The 26547-nt window shown below is 41.4% G+C and overlaps 1 protein-coding gene across 3 annotated transcripts; it reads left to right on the forward strand.

Annotated features, from left to right (window-relative positions):
* Positions 1 to 559: 559 nt before the first annotated feature.
* On the forward strand, positions 560 to 20208 carry LOC113024507 (axin-1-like). Of its 3 annotated transcripts, XM_080303147.1 has the most exons (14): positions 560 to 766; positions 4839 to 5672; positions 8234 to 8915; positions 10445 to 10638; positions 10846 to 11001; positions 12165 to 12299; positions 12421 to 12517; positions 14671 to 14808; positions 16300 to 16690; positions 17423 to 17600; positions 18264 to 18440; positions 19452 to 19748; positions 19846 to 19995; positions 20080 to 20208. In XM_080303147.1, exons 3-14 carry the CDS (start codon positions 8304 to 8306, stop codon positions 20204 to 20206), a joined length of 2652 nt encoding a protein of 883 aa, XP_080159273.1. In that variant the 5' UTR covers positions 560 to 766; positions 4839 to 5672; positions 8234 to 8303; the 3' UTR covers positions 20207 to 20208. The 3 variants fall into 3 exon arrangements, with proteins under 3 accessions (XP_080159273.1, XP_080159272.1, XP_080159274.1); XM_080303146.1 differs by lacking the exons at positions 560 to 766; positions 4839 to 5672 and adding an exon at positions 7119 to 7313; XM_080303148.1 differs by lacking the exons at positions 560 to 766; positions 4839 to 5672 and adding an exon at positions 7119 to 7313 and having other exon boundaries at positions 18267 to 18440.
* Positions 20209 to 26547: the final 6339 nt, after the last annotated feature.

The following is a 26547-nucleotide window of genomic DNA, read 5'->3' on the forward strand; positions in this document are numbered from 1 at the left end:
TTGAGAGGACATAGAACTTTAACAGGATTGGAAATGGTACCGACCAGCTGTAAGAGGTAAGAGAGAAAGAGCAGGGGATGAGAGTCAAAGTGTGAAGAAGGAGGGGTGGCTACGCGAAGAGTAGTGTTGTCATTTAGTCACAAAGTTGACCAAGAACACATTTGTGTTTTGTTGCAGCAGCTTGCAAAAACATATAAGAAGGGTGAAATGAACGTCTTAGAAAAGGAGCGAGCTTTGGGATCGAATTAAGCTAGACGCATCATCAAACGCTGCAAGCACAGCAGGGGGCCTTGGGATACACCCGTCTGAGAAATGGGTGGTGTGGGTGTGTGCTTATAGTTTTGTATCGGCCTAATAAACCACCCATCTGCAGTGAGAGAAGAGGAGTGGATGCTAGGAGCAGGGGGGGTTACAGCACTCTTTATGCTCCATATTTACACCCCGTCCTGCCCAGAGGTTCTTTGATGCTTGTCGATACCGCTGCGTGATGATGTCATACGGCAGACAGCAAGGGAGGGAGGCATGATCAAAGGAAAGAGGGAGGGATGAAGACGCAGGAGAGCATATCCAAGACAACAACGGGACAAAGATGGCGACTGCTTCTGCAATGGGACGTCCACTGGCGTCCAGACCTCGGAATCACTGCGATGAACTCGGGCAATGCAGCAGGTGTATTCACCTCCCTTATTCTAACAGGACGACCATCAGCATGACACACTGGAACCACCAAGCCAACCTCAGCCATCACTACCGCGGGGCTAGCACGGTAAGCCTTCCGTCTACCTTAGCCTTTCCTCCGCTGCCGTTAAATCATCAAACCCTCAAGACCCCGATGTCTGGTTACCATCACTTCATCCCAAGTATTCATCATGAGTTGCCATTCTTTCTAATAACACATTTTCTACCCATTTTGCTTCTTTTTCCTCAGCCCTTTCATCATGGTCTTTTTGGCCGTTAATATAGGCCTCTCTTTGCCATCAAAGGCAGCACATCAATTGCCTTGACTCCCAAGTGTATGTGTGAGGGTGAAAGAAAGGGAGAGAGGAGAAAAAAAAGAAGAACACCATGTATCAAAGATCAAGGCACGCTTTCATGCCTGTTTTTGGCCTAGTTGGGTTTTTGCTTTTCCATCATCTTTCCATCCCTTTTCCCCCCTGCCTGTTCTAGGGCTGCGGATGCTCTCCGAACCCTCAACAATTTCCCCCGACCCTCAGTGGTCCAGATCCCACATTCGCTGAAATCAGACGCTTTTGTAGGGAAATGGAAGCAAAGACATTTTTTTTGGGTTTCTTTGAAAATATTCTGTAGCTTGCAGGCTACTGGGCCAGAGCTCAGCCCCAATGATGACAATACGTGAAACAATATTTGAATAAGCAGCAGGAGGGCAGCGAGCTAATCCACTGTGGCTAATCCAGTATTGGTGCGGGCCATATTGGTTGCTGGAGTATTCAGCCCCATCACAATACACATCAGCGGGACGCCATGGCAGATATACTGACACTCTCACTACAGGCATGGCTGGGAAAGGCCAGCAGATGGATGGATAGGTGGATTGACGGATAGGTGGATAAATGATAGAGAGATAGATATAGATGGGAGAGTGTTGATATTGTGCTTTCTGTAGTTCACATATTGTTTTGGTTGGCTTGTGTAACTTTGAGGATTGAAAGAAAAAAATGAAAACAGAGGGAAGTGTTTAAGTAGGAGGGTGATGACGCTAGCCGTCCTTCATAGCTCTGTGGCAATGTTTGTGACTAATGTAATCGCCAATTCTCAGTGCAAAGTTGCCTGAAACGTTGACGTTATCCTACTCACTACTACATATCAAACATAATAAAAGGGCTCACAGTACAAGCTCAGCCTTATACTTTGCTTTGGAGCTCTTATTTCACCCGAATAAAATACTTGTCTCCAATTAATTTTCCTAAAGAGCAGGGGTGTGTTTTTCTTTTAAGGGGTATATAATGAAGATTTCACTTTCTCTGAGCATCTAAATGGGTCTTTGTGCTGGGAGGCCCCCAAGAGATAAGCCTGTTTCTGACAGGCCTCCGTACAGACGCCCAAATCTGCTGTGGCAGCTGGAACAAAGGGACCCCTGAGCTGGACCGGCTCACTGACAAAAAGCTCCGTCTCAGTAGTCTAAGAGGGTTGCCTCAATTTAGGAATTAATGATCTACTCTCGTCTTCACTTCACTTCAGCTTATGAAAAGGTGACTGTGTTTTTACTGAAATTGAGAAGAGCTAGCAAGGGTGACCAGTCGATTATTGATCATCCATGTATCAATCACGTTATTCATCTGAATTAGTCCAGTGGCAACAGGTGCAGCAGAACACATTATTTGATTCTTGTTAGCCAAAACATACGGTAGGTTTGTTTGAATTTTGGTGGATGAGTCTTCCTTAACCCAGTCTGGCATCTGACGACAGAGAGTGTAAAGGGCTGTGATCCGGGATATTGGACTTTATGAATAAAAATGACTTCACTTCAAACATGATCTACTGAAAGCTTTTCCCAGAAGATATTTTGACACATCAGAGGAGTAAAAGCACAGCACAGGTAATACGTTTAATAATTGTTGAATACCATTTACCTTCTTTGATTCCAGAGTTCAGGCGTCGTTGGTTCTGGCGCACTGAGTTGAAAGGCGTCTTTGTCAGTTTTATTAGTAACAGCTGCTCTGCTAATAATGCAATAAAAAAGTCAGTAAAGCCAATAAAACAAGATATATAACAGGAATAAATGAGGCACAATGTGCTTAATGTTTAACAAACATATATGTTGTCTATGAGTAAAAATGTGTTACATTGTCGTATTGCATAAATGTCAAATATGTGGAGCATATAGGTGTGCAGGAATATTCATTCTCTGAATGTCACTTCCTACCATCCAAGTCTTTAAAATTCTAAAACTGAAACTGATAAGGAAAGCAATCAAGTACTATGGATCTGTATCTATAAATGCACTATTCCTTACACTGAACACTGTCTCAATCTGCATGTCTTTTCCTCTGTTTCCTGAATTCAGTTGCTTGACCTTCTTGAACAAACAAGTAGATTGGTTCTGATTTCCCTGTACACCTCATGGAGTTTTGGTGACGGTAGCCCATTGCTAGCTAAATGTTAACATACAATCACATAAACTCTGAAAACTACACTCCAAAGCCACAAAAACTCAAGTCTAAACACAACTAATGATCATATAACTATTAAATCCGTTCATTTTCGTAGCAGGTTATCCAACTGAGTGTTGCAGGGGTGCTGGAGCCAATCCTATCTGTCAAATACCAAGACGTGGTTATTGGTATATCCACGTCTTCACCCTAGGCAACTCAGCCGTCAGTCAATACAATATGATTTTGCTCTGATGAGTTATGATGAGTTAGTCAAGAAAAATGTATTAGGATGGAAAAGTATGTTTCATGTATGTCTCAAGCAATAGATAGATAGATAGATAGATAGATAGATAGATAGATAGATAGATAGATAGATAGATAGATAGATAGATAGATAGATAGATAGATAGCACCAGGTGTATTAGTGGTCCCCTTGTGTGATGACCTTTCTTCAGCTTAGAGTACAGACCAGCAATACTCACACACATACATAGTTCAGATTCATTATAGATTCATAAGTACCAACATGCCCCCAACCCCTCCTCACCAAGACATCATAAAGGTCAAGTTCATCTTCGTCAGTATTCTCTCTTTGTCTTCTTCCCTCTCCCCTCATTGTCTCCGGGGGCACCACAGCAGCCCTGACAACACCAGCCTGTTACCACACAAGAACCTGTATCTGCAGGTGCAACGAGTGTATGTGTGTTGACTGTTGATGATATAGGCCAAAATAATGTGCATACATTTCCATAATGAAGTGTGTTTGCCTTGGCTGTAAAGTCTGCCAATCAAACACACTGCCATTCGCTAAACCTTGCCGCCCGTCTTCATTACTGTCCTCTGAAAGCCTTCTCTGACAATTTCACAGCAATTATCTGTTTAGAGACGATTACATGGTTTTAAATGGCGCATGCCAAATAGAGTTTTAAAGTTAAAGTGCTGGAAATTTCACCGTGCTTTTGTTGGATTCAACGGCACTCGTCGAAAGGGCGGACAAAATTAAACAATGCTAACAAAATAATAATAATATCTTTGAAATGTAAATATATTACAATGGTACAGTGAACATGTACAGAAATGAAAATCAAGATGAAGAAAATAATTTTGTTCTGGATATGTTGAAATAAACGGAGGCGTTTATTGTGTTGGGTTAGTCTAGAAATATGATTTTTTTTTTATTAGCCTTTGACCGCAACATGTAGGCTGTATCCAATATTAAGAGAGTTACATTTAAGAAGTATCAGCTCTTATGACATAAGTGGAGCATTTACACAGCAGGATTTTCACATGTAGTAGTAAGTTAACATGAAATTGAGGGATCTGTTGTTTTTAGTTGCACACGGTTAATTCATGTGACTGGTAAAAGCTTTTTACCAACAATGTCATGTCATAAGGGTTGAAAACTATACTGTTATATTGTTCTGCTCAAATATACACGATCAAATAAAAGAACCAGATATACAAGAGGGTTACAATTTATTTTTGAATCTCATATGAAATAATAAAAATAATAATTCAATTCACTTTATTTATACTGCATCAATCACAGCAACAGTCCCCTCGAGATGCTTTATATTGTAAGGTAAAGCCCCTACAATAATACAGAGAAAACCCCCAACAATCAGTAAACCACTTATTACCAAGAACTTGGCAATAGTGGGAAGGACAAACTCCCTTTTAACAGGAAGGATGATGGTGATGATGATTATTGTTATTATTTCCCAGCTTCGAGTTGTTATGAAGAAGCAGTGCATCGAGGAGTGGGCAGAGATGAGGACAGGTGTCTGGACCTCACCTGAGCCACCGGACCCTGCTCTCCTTCACATGGGACAGCTGGCCTGACGACCCCTCAGGAGGCATAGTAAGCTCCATGCATCCTTGGTTTGGTTTTATTATCTCCAAAGAGAGTAAATGCTGCTTCTTCTGATTTTACTGGCATGGGCTATTTTCATTTTCTGATTCAAATTCATACCAAAAACAATTTGTTAATGGACATTTGCATTAGTGTATTTTCTCATGTTTTTGCTGTTGTCAAAGACGAGGAGTGCTGTGAATTGAAATCATTCTTGCTGATTATAGAAATTAAAAAATTTGGCAGTGTGTGCAGTAATTTCTTTAGTCTTGTTACTTACTAAGACACGTGACAGTTTAATCCACGTGTAAGGCAAATTTACATCATGCAGTAACACATGGCTCATATCAGATATTTGCAACACATCTGTGGAATAACATTTAATAAGGCCACGTTCAGGTGTTCTTTTTTTCCCACGAGCCTTTGGAAATATTGATTCAGCCTGATAACTGTAGTCCCCCCCCCCCCCCCCCCCCCCCACACACACACACACACACACCCACACACCCTTCTCTCCCTCTCTCTCTCTCCGTCCCTCCAGCAGCCGGTGGGAGCTCGGTGCTCCTGCATGACTGACAGCCCGGCGGAGAGGAGTGACATGCTCAGGTGGCGGCAGCAGCGTGCTCCCTCTGTCCTGTGAGTCACTGCGCCGGCAGAGATGGGCTCTTCGGACTGAGCACCTGTTCAGACGCAAAGACGCATTAGAGGTGAGTCGCCTTGTTTTGTCATCGCGCGTTGCTCAAAAACTGTCTCACCTTTAGACTCACAGATTGCCTGGAGCAAAGTGAGCCGTAGCCTACCTGATCTATTGTGGTGCCCTGGTGCTGTTTGGGGATTCTGGCTCATTTATTTATTTGTTTGTTTTTTCTTTTTCATCCACTTTTTTTTTTAAATGTGCGTGACAGTGTACGGTGCAGTCGGCTTATCGTGAATAACTTTTTTATTGGAGTCTATTAAAAGGCTACCGTTTGAATTACACTTCCATTCATTTAGAGATATTGTGAAATTGCTCGTTCTTGCCAATGGGGGCGCCGTTGTGCACTTTTTTTGGTTACCTTGACATAGAACGGAGACATATAGAACCGACACGAAGTACAAACTCTTCTTCATAACTCATTTAATGTACCCACAGTGGTGAAAATTAACAAATAAACTAATGAATACATAAATAAATACTTCAAGCTTACTTTTTTAACATGTCTTTCTCATTGTGTTGAGAAGCAGTAGTATCAACTTTTTACTCCAGAAGAGTAAAAAGATTTTCACTATTTTTATAGCTACCTACATACAATCATTCTACACAAAGTCGCCATTGCAATAATAATATAATCATATAATCTGTAATAATACTACACTTATGGTTCCAGATGTATTTTTTTTCCTGTGATACTTTTGCATGTTTCTTGATGATATGTCTGCACTGTTACCTGCAACTAAGTAGGTTCATAAAATGGTAATAATAGCAGTTAAGGGCCTGCGCTAACATACATTTCATAGTAATAATACATAATTCAAAAAACATACATACACTAATGCATCAGAGAATGATTGAGCATTGTCAGAAAAGCTCCAGTTGTAACTGGTTGCTGGCAACATTCAAAGTAAGCCTTTGAATAGTGTAGTTACACTACACTATTCTACACTACCATATGGCCTGCCTTCTAAGTGCAAAGCCATTAAAATATCAGAAGTAAGAAGAACCTAATTTCTCTTTGCTAAATTGCAGGATTTAGGTGCGTTTCTAAAATAGGTTAAATTTACTTGGATATTTAAACCTTGTGCAGTTTGCACATTTTCCTTTTTCCATAAATGCTGTTGGAGTCTAGTTGTACTTTACTACATTGACTTGGCGGTCATACTTTGGTTTTGAAACAAACACATTTTCAGTAAATATCCCATAAAACAATTTGAATTAGCTCTACATTGCTGCAGAATCAAAATGCTGCATCAGTCAGTTTTGCCTTGCATAGTAAATAATTTTACATTTCTTGTATTCTTGTAACTATTTGGAAATGATGCACGCTGGACACTTATAATAACGTTCACGTATCGCTGCATTTATCGTGGATAAGATTAAAGAATCTCGGGTATTTTTTCGTGTGTTTGGCGTTTCTATCCGGCGCATTTCTAGAAACGTACTACGCTCCGCTTACAGTCGGCGTGCACTCACGTACTCGCTCTGTATTATTGCTCTGAAAGCAGCCACCATGGGGAGTTAAGGGCAAGACGACGGGTTATTTTCGTTAATATTTAATCTCAAAAGCTATCCATATGCTGCGTTTTGGAGTACACTGTTCGCGCCAGTATCCCCAATGCAGCGGATTACGGGGAACGGGCTTTCAGAGACGGTAGGACGTAAACTTTTGTGGAAAACACAGACGTTAACGGACCTAGCTAAGCTAGCCAGCTAATCAAAACTAGCTAACACATCAAGCTAGCTGGCGCTGCAGCCAGCAGAGTCAGAAACGTGCCCTCGCTTTCTTGTTTTGTTTGATCTTATGCGACTAGATTTGTTGGGGTTAACCAACAAGAAAGTTTGCGTTGCTTCTGTACAAATGTGCTCTTTACGAGTACGTTTATAGTTTCCTCTAGTGCTGAAGTTTTTTTCCTTTTTTTGCACGGAGGCCCGTGTTGTGTGGAGTTTGTTTCGGTGCCCATCCCCCACAGTCTTTGCAGGCCAAGATGAATGAGATTCTCACTTCAAAGCCCTGGCATTGGTGGTGGCATTGCTACAAGGCTAGCTAGCCATTTTAGCTTGTTAGCATTAGTTGGTTATTTGCAAAACAGTGTCCAGCAATACCGAGCGTGTTATTTGACAGGAGTTAGCGCTAAAGCTAGCTGCTACACAGGCGAAATAAACTTGTTGGTGAACTTAAGCTTGGATACTCAAGTAAAGCATGTTGAGTTCGTCATCGTTAAACTGGAGATTTAGTTGGAGAAATACGAGATTATTTAAACTAAGGTGTATTTGCTAGTAGGTTTAGATGCCAAGTTAACAAACTAGCTGTATTTTCAGTTTCTATGACTATATTCTCATGAGTCTCATACTGTTAGTATCATACTTCGTGTGTCTGCTCATCATCTAACGTTATTACTCAGTGATCTCTCGCACTCTAAATATATACATACTGTGTGTGTATTAGTGGGGTGACACAGTTCAGTGATGAGGTGTGACTCAAGTCATCATTCTCACCTTAGCAATAATATTTGTATTTGAGTCATCACCTTCCACTGCTACATCTAACTGCTTTTCTTGTTTCCATTGCAGGGTGAATTGTTTGCCAGCCAAGTCATTGCTAAAGGGGAATATCTGACCTCTGCCTTGTGCAATCAGAGACATGAGCGTTGTCAGAGAATTGCATGGGATCGGGTACAGGGGCGGGGGTGGGGTTGTGGCCTCCATGAGTGCCCCTACCCACTTTACAGAGGATGCACCGCGGCCCCCGGTTCCTGGTGAGGAGGGCTCAGACGTGGACACCCCAGTCCAGTCAGTCAGCACCCGTCCAAACACCCTTTCCCAAACCGCAGGCTATCCCCTGTCGTCTAAAATGGGGGACCCGTCAAGTTATACACCCTCCTCCTCGTCTGCGACCCCACGTCGCCCTGACTTGGACTTGGGCTATGAACCTGAGGGCTCTGCTTCACCAACCCCTCCTTACCTGAAGTGGGCCGAGTCACTTCACTCCCTCCTGGACGACAGGGAAGGCACCCAGCTGTTCAGAACCTTCCTGTGCCAGGAAGGGTGTGCAGACCTTCTCGACTTCTGGTTTGCCTGCTCTGGGTTCAGGAAGACCAGCCAGGACAAGAGGGCAAAGCTGGCCAAGGCTATCTACAGAAAGTATATTGTAGATGGGAATGGGATCGTCTCCAGGCAGATCAAAGCTGCCACCAAGAGCTTCATCAGAGACTGCGTGGGAAAGCCGCATCCCGATGCAGCCATTTTTGAACAGGTTATTAGAATTTTATATTGTAATATTTAACAGAATGCCAGTCAGGTTGAAGAGAACAGTCTAGTAGATACTGTTATTCATTCCTGACAGCTATTATTTTGTTTGTTTAAATGGCCAGATTTGGCTAAGGAATGGAAACTGTAGCCATTAAGGTGCCAATGCTAAGCAGTGTTGCAGGCCGACAGGTTAGGAAACTGAAACTGAATTGTGGATGTTGGCAAGATGGTTCATGATGAAAAAAAAAAATCAGACAATGGCTTTCATATGGCTGTGCTTTCAGTTGACTGGTGCTGGGAACTTATGTTTTTCGCTCTTCTCACTGCACTAGGTCTATTCCTGTCAAGTCGTTATAATTTTAGTGTCAATATTTACTCCCAGATTTAAGGAACTTAAAGCCATATCTATTTAACCAGCCCTTATACAGATCAGATTTTGTAGTGAGTATCTTTATTTAAAAACATGGAAAGTAGCATATTTATAATTCACAGAGTTTGTTCTTGCATGTATTCATTTCCATTGAATATTTAAAACAATCTCAGAACAAGGAGCTTTTGCTGTCTTGAAACGTGTTAGATTTGTCAGGGCCGTTCAGTTCTGCTTTATTGACTTTAGGGTTTTATTTAGGGGGAGGGAACAGTGACTCAAACTATAAGCTTACCCAGGTTCCCACGGTGTAAGTGCAGCTATACTTCCTGAGTACCTCAATCAGTTTCTGATCTTCTGACAGTGTTCCTGTGGTTGACAGGGGGCATTCATCCTGACAGGAAAAGTAAAAGAGCAAGAGAAGTCACACACTTGTCGCTGTTTTGTTAAACTACAGATTTGTGTTTCCTTGTGCTTTGTTTCTGCCTTAATGAGCAAACCACACCAAAGGATCATCTGCTCCTCTCTGCCCTCTTTAACCCTGAACACTTTCAGTTTTGCGTAGATGACTGCTCATTTTTATCTTCTTAATGTTGAGACCACATGTATACTCTATGAGACTTCTATCACCAGTCTTAAAGACTTGAGTCTCATAGAGTATACTTAATAATGTTATGTTGAGTAAGAATGCATGGGTATTACTGTGATGGACCAAATGAAGCTTGTTTCAATTAGCTTTCTTTATAGCTGTTCCACAGACTTGCGTTTGATTTTATTTCCGTTGCTGTTTCTCCGCAAGTCATCAAAGTAATAAAATCCAAAGCTGTGTACTGTTCAACTAGAATTCAAACCAACTTGACTTGTGCGAAGCCACATCGAGGGATGCACTTTGACCCTTTCAGGTTTATTGCTTGCATGTGGTTTGACACACATTGCTTTTTCAGTCTGGAATAGGTGTTAGCCTAGCTGTGTAGTCTCTGACATAAATGCTGGTATATCCTGTGTAATTGTGTTGGTCTGTAATGAGTATTCATTTGGCATGAAATATATAGTTTGAAAGGGCAAAGCCTTTCAGTCTGGGAGCACTGTGTCACAGTGAACTTAGTGAGAGGTGAGAAATAATGTCTTCATTTTTATTGTACCAACTTGGTCTTTGTGTGTTCCAGGCTCAGACAGAGATCCAGACCATAATCGAGGAGAACACCTACCCTTTGTTCCTTAAGTCAGATCTGTACCTGGAGTACACACGGACAGGGGGAGAAAGCCCAAAGCCAAACCCCAGTGATCAGAGCCCTTCATCAGGACCAGCCAAGCCTGTTTCTGGGTATTTGCCTACACTCGCTGAGGATGAGGAGTGGAGGTGAGAAGAGAAAGGAACCTGAGACTTTGTGTTATACCACATTTCAATTCTGATGCATTGCATAGGATTTAACTGTAAACTTCACTAATCTGTCTCAGCTGATCAGAACAGCTCTAACAAAGTTTTGAAGCTGAAATTCATTTGTCTAAATATTTAAAAGTAATATAATTCATCTGACTTTTTTTAATAACATAAATGTGGTCTTAGGTGTGGAGGAGGAGGAGTGAGGGAAGTGGAGGAAGAGAAAGATGAGGACGACTGTGGAGACACACCAGCTTGCAGGTTGACTCAGACCCTGCTGATGCAGACGGCACCACAGAGAGCCTCAGCCAGTAGGAGGAGGCAGGACAGCAGGGAGTACAGGTGTGTGTGTGTGTGTATACGCCTGCTGTTTTGCAGTCATAACATAAATAATATCTAAACATTTATTGAAACTTCCATGCGATGTCAATTTTTAAAAAAAACAACATAGTCTAGATCTGAATGTTCTGTGCTAACCAGTCAGCTTCGATCCTTTGCGTCTAGTGTTTCCCATGTCCTGCAGTTGGACAGACTTGGACTGCAGCTGGTTACGTTTGTATTTGGTTCTCTGGAGATCTGATGCAAGCCCTAGATTCAGCTCTAAGTAGAACCCACAGCAGGCGGAGAGCTGATGCTACTGGGCTGAGCTCTCTGAGACTTTCAGAACAGAACAGGGACCAGCTGCAGTCTAAGAGAGTGGACTCAGAATTGATCTGTTTGAGGAGGAACTTTGTGGAGAGGCTGTTGATTGTTTCTGTATATGTTCTTACTAAGTAGATGTCAGGTTATGTTTGTTTGGGTTGGGTTATGTTATGTTTATTCATTTTTAAAATGCTTGAGTGCCCCTCCTTTCACTTGCATACATGCATGTGCGTGTACATAATCACATGCCCTATCATGTCCCGTGGGAAACGGTGGGTGTTTCTTATTTCGTGTATAGCGGTGTAGATGACCTAGTATTATGCAAGAGTAATATTTTGGTAATTAGAGTTTGTCATTTACAAACATTTCCAAAATACATCTATAATATTTTTCATTATAATAAGTAATAATATATAATACCTGTTGATATTCTTATAGTGGAAATATTCATGTGGCAAGGCTGAGACTTTTTTCTGTTAGCTTCTTTGTAACCCTTTCAAGATTGCAAATAGCTCTTTTCGGGGAATCTTTGCAGCACACCCACTTATATCAAGAGTAGGTGGCATTTTGTCTTATTGCGAAATCATGAACACAAGTCTTTCTTGAGAAGAGCAAATTTAGTGTGCAGCCAAACTTTCTGAGCCTTTTTTTCCATTTTGTGTATTTAATCGGGACGCTTCACACTTTTGAATTCACAATTTTGAAGCCTTTAACACATTTTTTTTTTAGCACAATTCACAAGCATCATATCAGACATGACTAAGGCAAAAAAAAAAAAAAACTGGTGCGAATGTTTTGTAAGAACCCCTGAAAATTTAACATGGCTCCTTCGCATGAATCACGATGTCTCAATTCTTCTTCAGGCCATGGAGAGAGCCGATAAACCCATACTACGCAAACATGGGTTATGCGCGGGCTCCAGCAACCAGTGCCAATGACAGTGAGCAGCAGAGCATGTCGAGCGATGCAGACACAATGTCACTGACCGACAGCAGTGTGTAAGTACTCACAGACAGCCTGCTGCGCCTCGGACAATACTACACTTTTGAGTTTTGTAAAAATGTTACAGATCTGTAATTGATTTTTGTTCATCTTTTTTTTCCCTCTGTGTTTGTGTAGAGATGGTATTCCTCCATACAGATATTGGAAACAGCATCGTAAAGAGATGCATGAAAGTGCCAAAGCCAACGGACGTGTGCCCCTACCTCATATACCTGTGAGTACAAACAGCAATTCGCTGCAATATCAGTTCTTGTATTGCTGCATGCACAGTGAAATATGTGCAGAATTTGACACTGGAATGCAGTTTTAAAGTTTTTCTGCACACTATTAGGCTTTTATGTGACAATACAACTTTGTAATCTTTGCTAAATTCACACCTGTTCGTATTTTTCATACTTTTTTTTATGTTTAAGTGCTTTCAGTGTATCATTCATACACGGATCGATGCATTGGAGAGCAACTTGGGCTTGGCATCCTGCTCAGTGCAAAATATCATGACGATAATAAATAAGTGATGCACAAGTAAATAAATATGTTAAGTAAGGCCCTTCTTGTTGTTCTGGTTCAGCATTGTGATCGATGTGGGTTGAAAAGCTTGTGTGTGTGTGTGTGTGTGTGTGTGTGTGTGTGTGTGGGTGTGGGTGTCCTTGAGCGAATGCTGCGACAGGCTGTGAGAAGGATGAGTGGGGACGTTGGCAATGCCCAGACTGCACTGGTTGTAAATGTCTGATGGGAGTTGCAGCATGTGGAGGAGGCGGAGGGTGCTGCTAGGCCTTTTTTGATTAAGGCTGTGGTGGTGTAGTAACTGGAAGTGATGTCATCAGTTTGGCATATCGGCAGAAATTACATGCTTTTGTTTCTACCACAGAACCAACAATCAGTGGAAGGTGAAACTGATTGTCGAGAAGTCAGCAATTATCTCATTGTTGATGTTTTTCCCTGTGTTGAGGTTAAGGTTGTCAGGCTGTCAACTCCTCTGTGTGCTGACTCATCTTGATTGGCAATGAGGCCTACCTTAGCAAACCTTTTGGTGTGGTTGTGTTAAAACTAGCAGAGCAGTCATGTATCCACATCTTGAACAATAATGGGCTGAATACACACCCTTTAAAGCGATCTTGTATTCAGCATATTGTGTTGTTTTCTTCCTTTTCTGGCCATCTGCCATCTCTGTGTAAGAAAGCCCAAGATCCAGTTCTAGGTACCAGGTCCCACACGGAGCAGGTTCAGCTTCTCCACAAGCTGCTGTGGCAAGATAGTGTAAAAAGTTGACTTGAATCAGTAGGATGTGTATGACTTTCTGTATTGCAGGTGAGTCAGACTGAGGTGGTGCAGGGTGGATATAATGGCATCTTTTGTAGGCTGGTTTTCTCTGCATGCAAATTCTAGGGGTTAAAAGGGAGATGTGACTTATTATGTTGCAAGACAAGCCTTTCAAAGCATTTCACATTTCTTGGGGTGAGGGCTAGAGGGTGGTAGTCATTCAAACAAGCTGGGTCAGATTTCTTGGGTACAAAATTATAGTGGTGCCGTTTAGACAAGTGGGAATGTTATTTTTGTCTGAGGAAGATGTTGAAAATGTCCTTGTGAAAACATCTTTCAGTTGTTCTACACATTCCTTCAGAACATGATCTGTTTGGCAGGTGATGACGGGAGCCCTTTGTTGTTGGTGTATTGAGGTTATCTGGCAGTGCGAGGTCATTACAGCATGTCTGATCGGTGGGCTTGTAGCCTGCTACTGTGTTGAATCGCTGCCAGAGGTGCTGTGTGTTTTTTGGTGTCAGTGAAGTGACTTGTGTGCACATTCCACAGTTTAAACTGGAAGTAAAGGTGCTGCATCCCATGCAAAGCTGAGGTCCTGGTGCACTACCAGCTTGTTGGTCAAAATGAGTACAGCTAAAGTTCAGCAACTTATTGGCACTGGATTTTTAAAAGTTCAGGATCAACTTGGACACTGATTGAAATCACCAGCCCCATTAAAAACTAAAAGCACTTGATGTACAGACACTCAGAAGTGACATCTGAGAGGCATCTGATTGATACCAGTTAAAACTTTGGAATAAAACATAGTTACATATTCCTAAATTCTGGGTTTGAAGAAGTAGGAGTAGATGTAATGGTACTATACACAGCAGGCAGATTTAGCTCATAATGTGAGGTGGTCTTAAGGCAGTATTTATCTGCAAGTAGTTGAGAAGGAATTACCATAACTGTCACACATTGCTAACATTGATTGTTTGCACAAGTTAAGTTTTCCCATTTGAATGTGTTAAATGCATATTAGTTTATAAGTTTGCCATTTAAATTATGGCAGCAGACATATGCACCCGTGTGTAGTATGTAATAATTTCTACTTGTGTCAATACACAGCGCACGTATCGAATGCCAAAGGACATCCACGTAGAGCCTGAGAGGTTTGCAGCGGAGCTTATCAGCAGGCTGGAGACGGTGCTCAGAGAGCGAGAGGCTCAGGAAAGACTTGAAGAGAGGCTGAAGAGAGTACGGCTGGTGAGTACACGATCATATATATGCACCCTGCAATGTGATTTTAATTCTTCGAAATTAAAACTTTGTAAGTGAAAGAAAGAGTTGTTTCCATTTTAGTCAGCCTGCCTATGCAGCTCTGTCACTTCTATTCCAGACTCACAGCTAGCTTCTCATCTACAAGGAGATTTACACAGTAGAAATTTAGACAATGCATTATGCCATATATGCAGAAATGCCTGTGAACAGTTTAGCGATTGATTCTACTCTCTTGCAGTAGGGTAGAGTTGTATGAAGCAGTAGGGCTGCACAATTAGTCGTTAGAAAATCGCGATCTCAATTCATACTTATGTGTGATCTCATTTCCAAATGACAACGATTTAAAAAAAAAAGAAAAAAAGATGACGATTGTACCGCATTTTGATCCGGGACATAATCTGCATGAAAACAAGCGCTCACTCTTCCTGCTCAACAAATGACAAGGGCGGAGGCTTATACCACGTGATACAGAAGTCAGCTGGCAGGGAAAAAACAACGGAGAGCACGTGAGAGATGACGAAGCTGTAAAGCCCAAGAAAGTGACAGGAGAAAATCCGTCCCGGTCAACCACCCAAACATCAATAACAGGAACCTTATACAGCGCCTCCCTATACCTGTCGAACTCCCGCAGGCACAAAGAAATTACGGAGGCTATCACTTATCACCTGACCAAAGATATCATCAACACTGTGCAAAACGAGGGATTTAGGAAAATGATCAACACCCTAGACAAACGCTACACGGTGCCGTCCCGCAACTATTTTTCAAATGTTGCACTACCTGCTGTATACACGCAGTGTCGAGCAACGGTGGAGACGTAATTGTTTTTATGTTTAGTCTCAACTGTTACGAAGTGGATGTGCAGTTAATAAGTGCAATAAATATTTATATTAGAAAAGAAAATCGTGAGCGAATTGTGATTCTCATTTTATGCAAAATCGTGCAGCCCTATTAAGCAGCAACACATTGTTATAACAAGTGACAAACAAGATTCTTGCCAGAAAAACTTGCCATTTCGGTTTCTTGTGACCAGCCACGGTGGGAATTTAATATTACACTCAGTTAATCTGGCTCTAGCATTCCACTTTAACAGTGATAGCTTCTGTATAGACTCATTGCTGCTGGTAAGAAGAGAGACTATGCCATCAAGAGAAGAGATAATCACTCTGGGATTATATATCGATAGTTTAATTATTGGTGATTCTAAGTGAGTTGATATCAGGTGAACTGGCACAACAGCATTTTTAGATAAAGTTTGCCCAATTCTTTTTTCTTTTTCTTTTTTAATTTACTTTTTTTCCCTTGGGTGTCAGGTTACTGCCACGAAGCCATCCGGCTTGTAATACACAGGCAGAAAGGCTAGGCAAAAAAAGAAACACATTTATTAGCCTCCATCACCTTAATCATTGTCTTCTGTATTGATGTACAACCCAGTTTTAAAATTGAAAAACTAAATGTATTTTCTGTTCTTAACAGGAAGAAGAGGGGGATGATGCTGACGTCTCCATGACAACCTCAATGTCTTCTCATAGCATGTCTCTACCCGTCCCCTCATCGTTTCCACCTCTTTATGGTGCCCGTTATTCCGAGACAACTGCTAACACGGCAACAGTCGCCACTTACGGAGGCCTGGTCCCCATAGATGATCCCCATGACGACGACCCAGAATCTATTTTGGATGAGCATGTACAGCGGGTGATGAGGACGCCAGGCTGCCAGTCGCCAGGGGCAAACAACAGCACCTTAGCAGGAGGGGGTCGGCACACTCCTCCCAAATCATCGCGTTCACCTGACGGGGGAATCGGGCCGCCTCACTACCCTGCACACAGAGGTGCAGGTCACAGTCTGCCTGCTGCTGGAGTCAAAGGTAAGAGGCTGTGAAGGGGAGGGAGAAATGGTCGAGCACGATTTCCACGATCTAAATGTGGGCCCAGGTTACTCTCTGTGTTAAGCTCTGCCCCCAATACCACATGTCGCTAAAGCAACTCTCCAACGGACACAGTTACATGTCCTCTCCAGTTCTACAAACACATTTAGAAAAAGTGCAGACTTTTTCTTACATTACACAACTTTGGGTAAATTATTTCTACAAACATTAAAAATTATTTTATTTATTTGCGGAACTGTGCATTAGAAGTTAATGCTGATACTTCAACATTATACCTGGTTCATATCCTGTGTCCCTGTCTTTTTAAGAGTGTTTTGTTTTGGTTTGGTTTTTTGGAGACCGTATTCCCCACACCTACTGTACACTGTAGTTTTTGGCAAATGTAACCTCAAGTAGCAAGAAATAGTTGTTATTCTGCTCAAGTGTTTGTGTTGCTGTGGAATAATGTGCTGTTGTTGCTCTGTTTAATATTGATGTTGGTATAACAGAGTAGGCTTAACTCGTGCTCATTATATTGAGTTAATGTGAAGATGGAGTCTTGAGATTTTTAATGTGCCTTTACAACACAGGAAGGAACTATAATATGCTTGGACTAACTAGTGCATCCTGTTACAAATTTTTTTAATGGCAAGCCATAACTGACTCTTCAGGTGAAATAGCACAGATGTCAGTGCTGTGAGTTTCCATTTACTTTACTGATTTCCATCTCAGGTATGCATCACCACAAGCCGTTGTACCACCACAGAGGAAGGGATGGGCCAGAGGAAACGGGTAGTAGGTCTCAGCCCAACTTCCTGTGGAATGGAGAGTCAGCCAATCAGTATGCCGGGAGAAGTCGAAACTATGCTGACGGAGCTGGAGCCAGCACACACGAGGGGATGGGTTATAGGTAAGCGTGTGCACTTGGTCTATAGGAAGTTGTATGGAAGGGGAACAGCTTTGCAGAGGCGTCACTAACTTCCACCTACCAGCTTTGAGTGACATCTTCATCTCTTTGCTGCTTGCATACAACTCAAAAACCCTTTCCATCCTGCCTAAAATGTTTTTGAACTTTTACCGTCTGCTAAGAGATACAGATTCATGAAAAATTCAAAACTAGACAATTCCTGAACAGTTTTTACCGTACAGCCATATTCCCACTGAGCACGATTGGCTCACAGCAAGAAGGTCCTGAGTTCAATTCCGTCATCAGGCCGGGATCTTTCTGTGTGGAGCTTGCATGTTCTCCCCATGTTTGCATGGGTTCTCTCCCACAACCCAAAGACTTGCAGTTAGTGGGATTAGGTTAATTGATGAACCTCAATTGCCCATAGGTGTGAAAGTGAGTGCCAATGGTTGTCTCTGTGTGTTTGTCCTGTGACAGGTGCACCCTGGGATAGGCTCCAGAACTTTGCATACATTTGTATTTCTTTAATGTATTATACTATTATTAATGACAAGTCCGTATCCTGGTAGTGCCCTAGTGGCAGTAAAGTATCTTATTGTTAAGTAATCGGATGACTCCAACTGTTTTTTTTTTTTTTTTTTCTTTTGTTACCTGTTTGTTCTGCAGTAGTAAAGGCAGCACACTATCACGGCGAGGTTGTAAGAAGACATCAGAGGCATCGGGGAAAGGTGACGAGAGTGGGCGTGGCCTGGAGGCACAGGTACCAATGGAGGATTTGGAGAGAAACCAGAAGATCCTGCAATGGATGATGGATGGAGACAGACAGAGAAAGAGTTCCCATGGGTGAGTCGTTTTATATTTAAAGCTGACAGTAATTTATAGTTGTTGAAATTTTTAAAATTCTTAAGATCAAATAATGAAATAAAAATTAAATTAGGAATACAGGTGATGTGTTTTCTTTCTCATCAGATATAGTGTATTGAATTTTTTTTTTTATTTGGCAGTGGTTTGGCATTGATATTTTACTTGGCAAAAAAGAAGAACACTTTGTGTTGTTGGTCGCCATTTAAAGCAGAGGATCAAAGTAAAAGCAGACTCTGCTCCTAGCAAAGTGAATGTCTCTGTGACCTTATAGATGACACTTTGATAACGGCAAATGGAATCTGCGATTGTGCCCACAGCTAAGCAATAACCTGGCTAATGATTACTCTTTATTATTAACCCATGACCACATAACTGTGTGTGCGGGCACTAGTCAGCTGGCATATATAACAGACCTGTGCCAACAAGATTAACAGCAAGGCCGCCCTCCAGCATTAGATGTGTTACAGATTGCCCGTGTTCTGCTCTAACATGGAAGGAACTTGTTGCACATGTTGTCAGTAACAACGCAAGTGAAGTATAACTTTATTTGTGAGAGTTTAATTCTCTTCCCCAGTGATGCTAAAAAATGAGTTTTTGTGTACAACACCATGTGGCAGATGCCCATTCCCCTCAAACAGGATCAGAGAGACATACATATCTTAGAAATATTTAACGTTTACTGCAAATGAATGGAATTTGGAGCCTACTAATAAATGAGAGTAAAGTGATATTTAGGCAGCATCGGAGAGGGAGAATCTCACAGGGGAGCACGTGGATACATCGAACAAATCATTTCTGCTTATGTTGGGGGTTATTCTTCTTCAGGTTTTAAATGTTTGTCCTGAGTAACGCGTACTTGCTATATCAAGAACCAGAATTTCAGTGGTTCTTGATATAGCGATCAATAAGACTATGCTTAGCATAGTCTCATATTGTGAGACTCTAGTTCCTGTGCCCATTTTAATGCAGGCAATTCTCTTGTTTTTTCAGAGGGAGCACCAGTAGCTCAAGGAGGACAGGAACCAGCAGCGAATCGCCACGTCCAGCTTCAGTGGAGCGGCCTGGAGCTGTGCACCCCTGGGTCTCTGCTCAACTACGTAACCCTTCTTCAGTGTCCACCGCTATCCCCGGCTCATCATCCACCCAAGTCCAGCCTTCTCATCCCTTCATCCAGGACCCAGCTATGCCCCCCAACCCAGCTCCCAACCCCCTCACCCAGCTGGAGGAGGCTAGACGGAGGCTGGAGGAGGAGAGGAGGAGGGCTGCACTACAACAGGTCAAGCCTAGGTAGGTGTCAGGCCAAATTCTGTGTACTCGGTTATTGTTATTATTATTAATGTTTATTCTTTATGTTGTGTGTTTACGTGTATTTTTTCTGTCTCAGGCACAAGTCTGGAAAGCGTCAAATGTGCGAGAACATGACAGTGGCTTACTACTTTTGTGGAGAACCAATTCCCTATCGAACATCTGTTAAAGGCCGTGTAGTGACTTTGGGCCAGTTCAAGGAGCTGCTTACCAAAAAGGGCCACTACAGGTAAATACATAGACAGGTTTTAAAAAGCCATAAGTGTGTGTGGGAATGTTAAAGATGTGCTCTTACACTTGTGCTTGTGTTTAGGTTCTATTTCAAGAAAGTGAGCGACGAGTTTGACTGTGGTGTGGTGTTCGAGGAGGTTCGTGACGATGACGCAATCTTGCCTATCTTCGAGGAGAAGATCGTTGGGAAGGTGGAGAAGGTTGACTGAAATTTTGGGAACATGAAAACAAATCAGATGGCATGAAAAAGAGGAAGAAAACATTCAGGTGGGATTGAAATTCACCTGCCAGAAAACGAACAACGGGAAGTAGAAAGGCGGAAGGAGTAACGTGCGACCGAATGGAGATTGCGCTGCATAGTCGAAGCTCAAGCGTTAAGGAGGCGGTTAATTTTACGGAGCATCAACGCCTGGATCCAAACCCACATAAAGCAAAAAAGCTCAGTCAGATGATACAGCGGGTAGTAGAAGAACATAAATTATTTCACCTGTCCTGTCTCCACTGTGGACGATCAAGGAGAGCTGTTCAGGTATGTCTGACCAGTCTTCCACTTCTACTGCAATGGATGGGAAAAGGGTGAGGGGACTGCTGAAGGAGAGAGGTTTAAAGTAGTCTTCCACTTCTGCTCTGGAGGAGCCCGTCCTCCGCAGACCATTACGATGCTGCTACATTACCACGGAAACTCTTCAATCGGTGCTCAGGACGGTAAAGGAAGCAGTTTTGTTCCTCTCGGGAGTCTAGCTGCCTTTTGCTGTCTCTGTTCCTCATCAGCTGGTGACAGAAGATTTTTGGGGAGTGGAACATTTAGCCTGCCTCTCGTTGACTTCATAGCCTCAGAACAGAGAAACCTGCTCACCCTCAATTCCAAGAAGTCACGTAGTGATCTCTCACATCACCTTGTTCAGATAACAGTTCTCTGCATAACTTGTTTACCGTATTTTTAATAAGACAAGTATTCTAGCTACTTGTTTTCATTTTATTTGAATCGTGTATGTACAAGGCAGGTACTATTACTTATTATTGCAGCTTAATTTCGTCATATCTCAGACTTAATGTTGTATTATTGTGTATGTTTTGAAGCTAGTTCATTAGTCATTTCAGGGCAACCGATTTGTTTGTTTCTTCCCAGTATACCACATCACTGCACCTCAGCTCTGTACTGTTTACCTTTGAGTGTGCAGTCGTGTTCTACTGCGGGAGGATTTTTAAATATAGGATTTTTTTTATTACCCTCAAAAAAGACCACAATATATCTTTTTTTTTTTTTAAACGGTCACACTGGCCCCTTGTGTAACTTTAGAAGTCTTCTGCTATATCACAAGCCTGCGCACAGAACTCCAAGCTCAGTCTAGGTGCCTGCCTGCCTGCCTGGCCAGTGCCATTACTATCTACAGTGCTTATTCTGAAGCGTTAAGTGTCCGTCGTGTACACCGGAACTCAGCCAAAGAGTGTAGTGTGAGCCCCCTTCGCCTACATACACATGTATGTGCAGTCCACTGCTATCTAATGTGTGTTATTTGACATAACTGTGAGGGAATGTAGTATTTCCTCCTACATCTTTAAACTTTGTAGAGGAACACTGAGTTTAAAAACTGCAGGGTTGTTTGTTTTGTTTGTTTTCCTTTCTCCAAATTAAATTAATAGTTTGACATTAGAAATTTTCACCAGGAATACTGTGATAAGTTAATACAGCTCATATATCTAAGCGGTAAATGCAAAGCTAAAGCCAGCAGTTGTTAGTTTATAGTTTACTAAAAAGATTGGACCTACCCTGGCTCTTACGTGAGTTAAACTACGTGAGTTTCAACTACAAGTTAAGTTAATTTAATTTAATTATCAGTTATTTGTTGTTCATTGGTTTATAAGAAGGGTGGCACCAGTGGTGATGTTTAAAATAGTTTGCTTGATAGCTGATTGTTAGTTTTTGTTTATTTATTTATTTTGTTTTTGTCATTCTAAACTGTTTAAAGGTTTTTCAGATTTATATCACACTAGCTCAGCACAAAATTGGTGACACGGTAGATGATTCAAAATATGCCAGTATTGATATTTGGTTGATCTGTGGATTGCTAGATTATTACATATAAATTGATGATTCAGAGGACCTATCACGATTGCCTAGAGCCTGATGAGCTGTCTAATAACTACTCGCTTTTGCGGGTGGGGAAAAACAGATTTGAGGTCGGAGTAAGATTGTAAGATCGTAATGATTGTAAGGCCTTCAGCTCAGGTTATAGATGCATGCTGATTAGGAAACGCTGAAATGTGCTGGGAGGCAGACTGCGAAATGTAGACAGAGCCAGGCGAGATGTCTTCTATTCTAAGCTCAGCTAATTGCCTATAGCTTCATGTTTACTGTATAGACACGAGGAGTGTTACACATTTGGTCACTTTTTTGTTATGAAAACAGCAGAGTGAATTTTTCAACATGTCAAGCTAGTCTTTTAACCTGCTTGTGTTTGTACCATAACGCGGTAAAGCCTTGAGGTCAGAATATAAAGCGCAGTGCAAACGTTGCACTGAGGGCACACCAGCTACGTAAGCCGAATGTAACTTTATGAATTTTTTTTTTTTTTAAAAGTTTGTTTTTGTTTTTTTTACTTTTGTCCACCATATCCTCGAAGGATCGATCATGTCAGCTACTTGAGGACAGGTTCACTATTGATCTGTTCACCTGATTGTTTTGTGTCCTCGATGCTGATTGTTAATTGAATGTGTTGCATTAATGTCAAATAGAAATCATCCTGGGTTTGCCCCAGCAAGAGGAGCATAGGATCAGAAAATGTGTTTGTCCTTACTCCAACCCATTATGCCTTCAGTATGAAATAAAAAATTTAGAAATGTATTTGTTTATAAGAAAAAAAATGTAATTTTAATAATCAGCGAGCATGTTCTTTAAGGAATGTTTCCAGATGAATTGAACTGTCTATTTTGGTTTAATGTTTATGTGCAAACTGCTTTTGGCCCTCTGATATATTTTGCATCTGTTTTATTAGAAAGAGCACCCAGGGACAGTTGAATGACTACATTGAGTTGTTTCTTGTGATTTATGATTTGATGGACAAGAACAAATAACTGCATCTGTTGCGTTGTTGATTTGTGTGAAACACAGTGCCTTTAACCTTTCAAAAATGTGTTTATTGAAACCAATCCATGCTTTTTATTATTAGTTTTAATCATCACTCAGTCCCATTTGTATTTTTAGCTGCAGTCATGCTATTTCTATTTCTTCTGTTCTGATCAACCCTCTGCTGTAAATATGTACATTATCATTTCATACGTGTCTTCAGACCTGCACCACATGTCCATGGTGTTTTCTGTTTTGTTTTTTTCCAACGCCAAGATGTCACTGTGCTGGTTCCACTTGTACATTTCTTTTAAAAGGGTACTTCATAATAAAGATGTTGAATAAATTCATCAACTTTATTTTTGAGGTTAAATGTATTTTATATGGCTTTCTCTTTTTGCTTTAAACTAAAAGTCTTAACTTTCAGATGCATTGCACTTGTACACCACTGCAGTTTGGAGTTTGTTTGGCTTCTGCATTTATGTGATAGCTGTAGCTGGTGATGAAAAACACTAAAATATTCAGGCAGCCTTTAACAATCACACATACACTCATGAGCCACTTCATTAGATAAATTTATTGTGAAATGAAATCAGTATTTTGAGTATACATACAGCATATTTACACGTGTGTGTGTGTGCGTGTGTGTGTGCGTGTGTGTATAGACTCTGTATAAGGGCTGCATGTACGTACACTCGCTAGCTTCTGCAATAGGTATACCTTACTACTATTAGTGTGGACCCCTTTTAACTGTCTTAATACTTCATGGCACAGATTCAACAAGTTTCTGGAAGCATTGCTCAGAGATTTTGGTCCATATTTACATGATAGCATCACACAGTTGCTGCACATTCGTGATGTGATGTCCCAGAGGTTGGGCTGACATCTGGTGACTGTGGATATCATTTGAGTACAGTGAACTCACTGTCATGTTCATGAAACCAGTTTGAGATGATTTGAGCTTTGCGACATGGTGCGCTATCCATAAAGGGATTAACATGGTCATCAACAATACTCAGGTAAGCTGTGGCATTTCCCCACACTCTTACTCCACCACTAGCAGCCTGCCTTACTGATACAAGGAAGTTTGGATCTGTGCTGTCATGTTGTTTATACCAAATTCTGACATCACTACCCAAATATTGCAGCTGAAACTGAGACTCATCAGACTAGACAACATTTTTCAAACTCCTTTGGTATTTCAAACGCCCCACTTTGGTGGGAATGGGCAAATTGTAAGCCTCAGCTGACAGGGCCAGTGTGGTCTTCTGCTGCTTTAACCCATCTGCTTCAAGGTTCGCTGTGTTCCACATTCAGAGATGCTTTTCTTCTGGATATTTTCTTCTTTTTCAGATCATTAAATCACCTTTCTTCCTTGTTCTGATGCTCAGTTTGAACTTCCGCAGGTTATCTTGACATGTCTGCATGCACTAAGTTTCTGCCATGTGATTGGCTAATTAGACACTGTATTTGTGTTAATGAGAAGTTAACCTCCTCGGACCTGGCGTCCACATATGTGGACATCACATTTTTGGTTATTTAGACCCAAATACTAAATTTTGCTCTACAAGGGCCTGATATCCACTTAGAAGGACATTATACTGCGACCGTTCTATCGAAATTTTAAACGAATACCCGCATTTGTGGCTCTTATTTTTCTTAGAAACAAAAATTGGGTAAAAAAAATAAAGCTGGTAATTCTTTGTTTTTACATTCACTGGGCCCCACCCAATATGCCCAAATATCAAAGAAAAATTAAAAATGCATGCTGTGGAAGAGTTCGGGTCTTGGCAGGTTAAACAGCTCTAATTAATAAAGTCGGGCCTGATTTATTTTAAGCCAAGAATTGAATGTCTTTATATCAGTTATAGCTTTGTTCACTAGTGTATGATATATAAAATGTCCTCCTAGAAGCAAATATTGATCCTTCGCTTGGCAATGTCTACAGGCACTTATTTAGCTTAACTAATTGAAACACTATCTAAGAAAATGTAATTTAGCATGATTTCAATAATCATACATGTCTCCAATATCAATACTTGTTCCATCAGGGGGTGTGGGTGTAAATGTATATAACTTTCTGTTGCATATAGTTAATGTACTCAGCATCTTACCAAATGTCATGTACCATCCACTTCGCTTTCATGTCCACAGGTGTCACATGTGACGCACTGTCTTCAGCAGCAGATGGAGTTAGGTCCCCATGACCTAAAAAGGAAAAGGAGAATTGCTGGACAAACTTAATTAGATTATGTCAGGTTTGAAAAAAAAAAAAATTAAGTCAGATAAATTCAACAGATTTAAGTCACATAAAACAGCAGGATAGCAGCACGGTGGTTAGCACTGTTGCCACACAGCAAGAAGGTCCTGAGTTCAATTCCACCATCAGGCCGGGGTCTTTCTGTGTGGAGTTTGCATGTTCTCCCCGTGTTTGCGTGGGTTCCCTCCGGGTACTCCGGCTTCCTCCCACAGTCCAAAGACATGCAGCTTGTGGGGATAGGTTAATTGGATAATCCAGATTGCCACTAGGTGTGAATGTGAGTGTGAATGGTTGTCTGTCCCTGTGTGTTGGCCCTGCGACAGACTGGCGACCTGTCCAGGGTGTACCCCGCCTCTCGCCCTATGACAGCTGGGATAGGCTCCAGCGCCCCCCGCGACCCTGAAAAGGATAAGCGGAAGCGAATGGATGGATGGATGGGAAGTCACACAAAACACTTAAATAAAAAATATTTATAAATATATTTAAAAACAGCAAGTTAAGGAAAAAGGTTGTAAGTTAAGTTGACAGAAACCCCCCAAATATACCACCGTCGTTTGTCGCGCTGTCTCAAATGAATAAACTCTTATGCTTGACTGGTACATATTTATTATTATTATTTTCGAGTAATCGGCTCAGAGTATTGTGTTGTAAAGAGATAACCTTTCCACTGAATAGAAGGTCAATTTATAGCAATTACAAAAAGTAATAAAACAATGGCCATTTAATATTGGTGTAACAAACTGCAGCGGTTACTCAGCAACTTAAAAACAAAGTGACTGCTGAAAGAGTGTATATTCAAAGAAAAGCATGATTAATATGCTGATTAATATGCAGACATCCGCTGGGAAGGGTTGTGAAGCAGGCAGAAATTTGTTTCAAGGCGTTCAAATCTGGAAACTGTCCAACTGGGTGAGAGGACAATATAGGTTCAATTATGGCTAATATACAATATACCTCAAAATTTACTAGCACCAGTACTTAAAAAGGCGGCGGGGGGAATATAATGCCAGGGCTCAACATAAAACCAGAATAATTTTTAAATGGGAACATAATTGTAAAATTTTCACTTTCCTGTAAAGCAAATATGTTTTCGAGTTATTCTATTTTAAAAAATTTTTTTCAAAATATGCCAGTGCGTCGATGAAGCTCATTCAGAAAGTGTACCTGTACGCCCCCTGGTGGATTTCATTTTCCCCCAACTAATCACGCAACGTGAGGTCAAA

This window comes from Astatotilapia calliptera, chromosome 6 (genome assembly GCF_964374335.1).
Source record: "Astatotilapia calliptera chromosome 6, fAstCal68.1, whole genome shotgun sequence".
In the NCBI taxonomy this organism is placed as follows: domain Eukaryota; kingdom Metazoa; phylum Chordata; class Actinopteri; order Cichliformes; family Cichlidae; genus Astatotilapia; species Astatotilapia calliptera.

Bases quoted from the DNA above. Each gene is read 5' to 3' on its own strand.
- LOC113024507 (XM_080303147.1), top strand. From the start codon at position 8,304: ATGAGCGTTGTCAGAGAATTGCATGGGATCGGGTACAGGGGCGGGGGT. The intron at 12,518-14,670 runs GTGAGTACAAAC...GTCAATACACAG, and splicing joins TGCCCCTACCTCATATACCT to CGCACGTATCGAATGCCAAA. The intron at 19,996-20,079 runs GTAAATACATAG...GCTTGTGTTTAG, and splicing joins ACCAAAAAGGGCCACTACAG to GTTCTATTTCAAGAAAGTGA.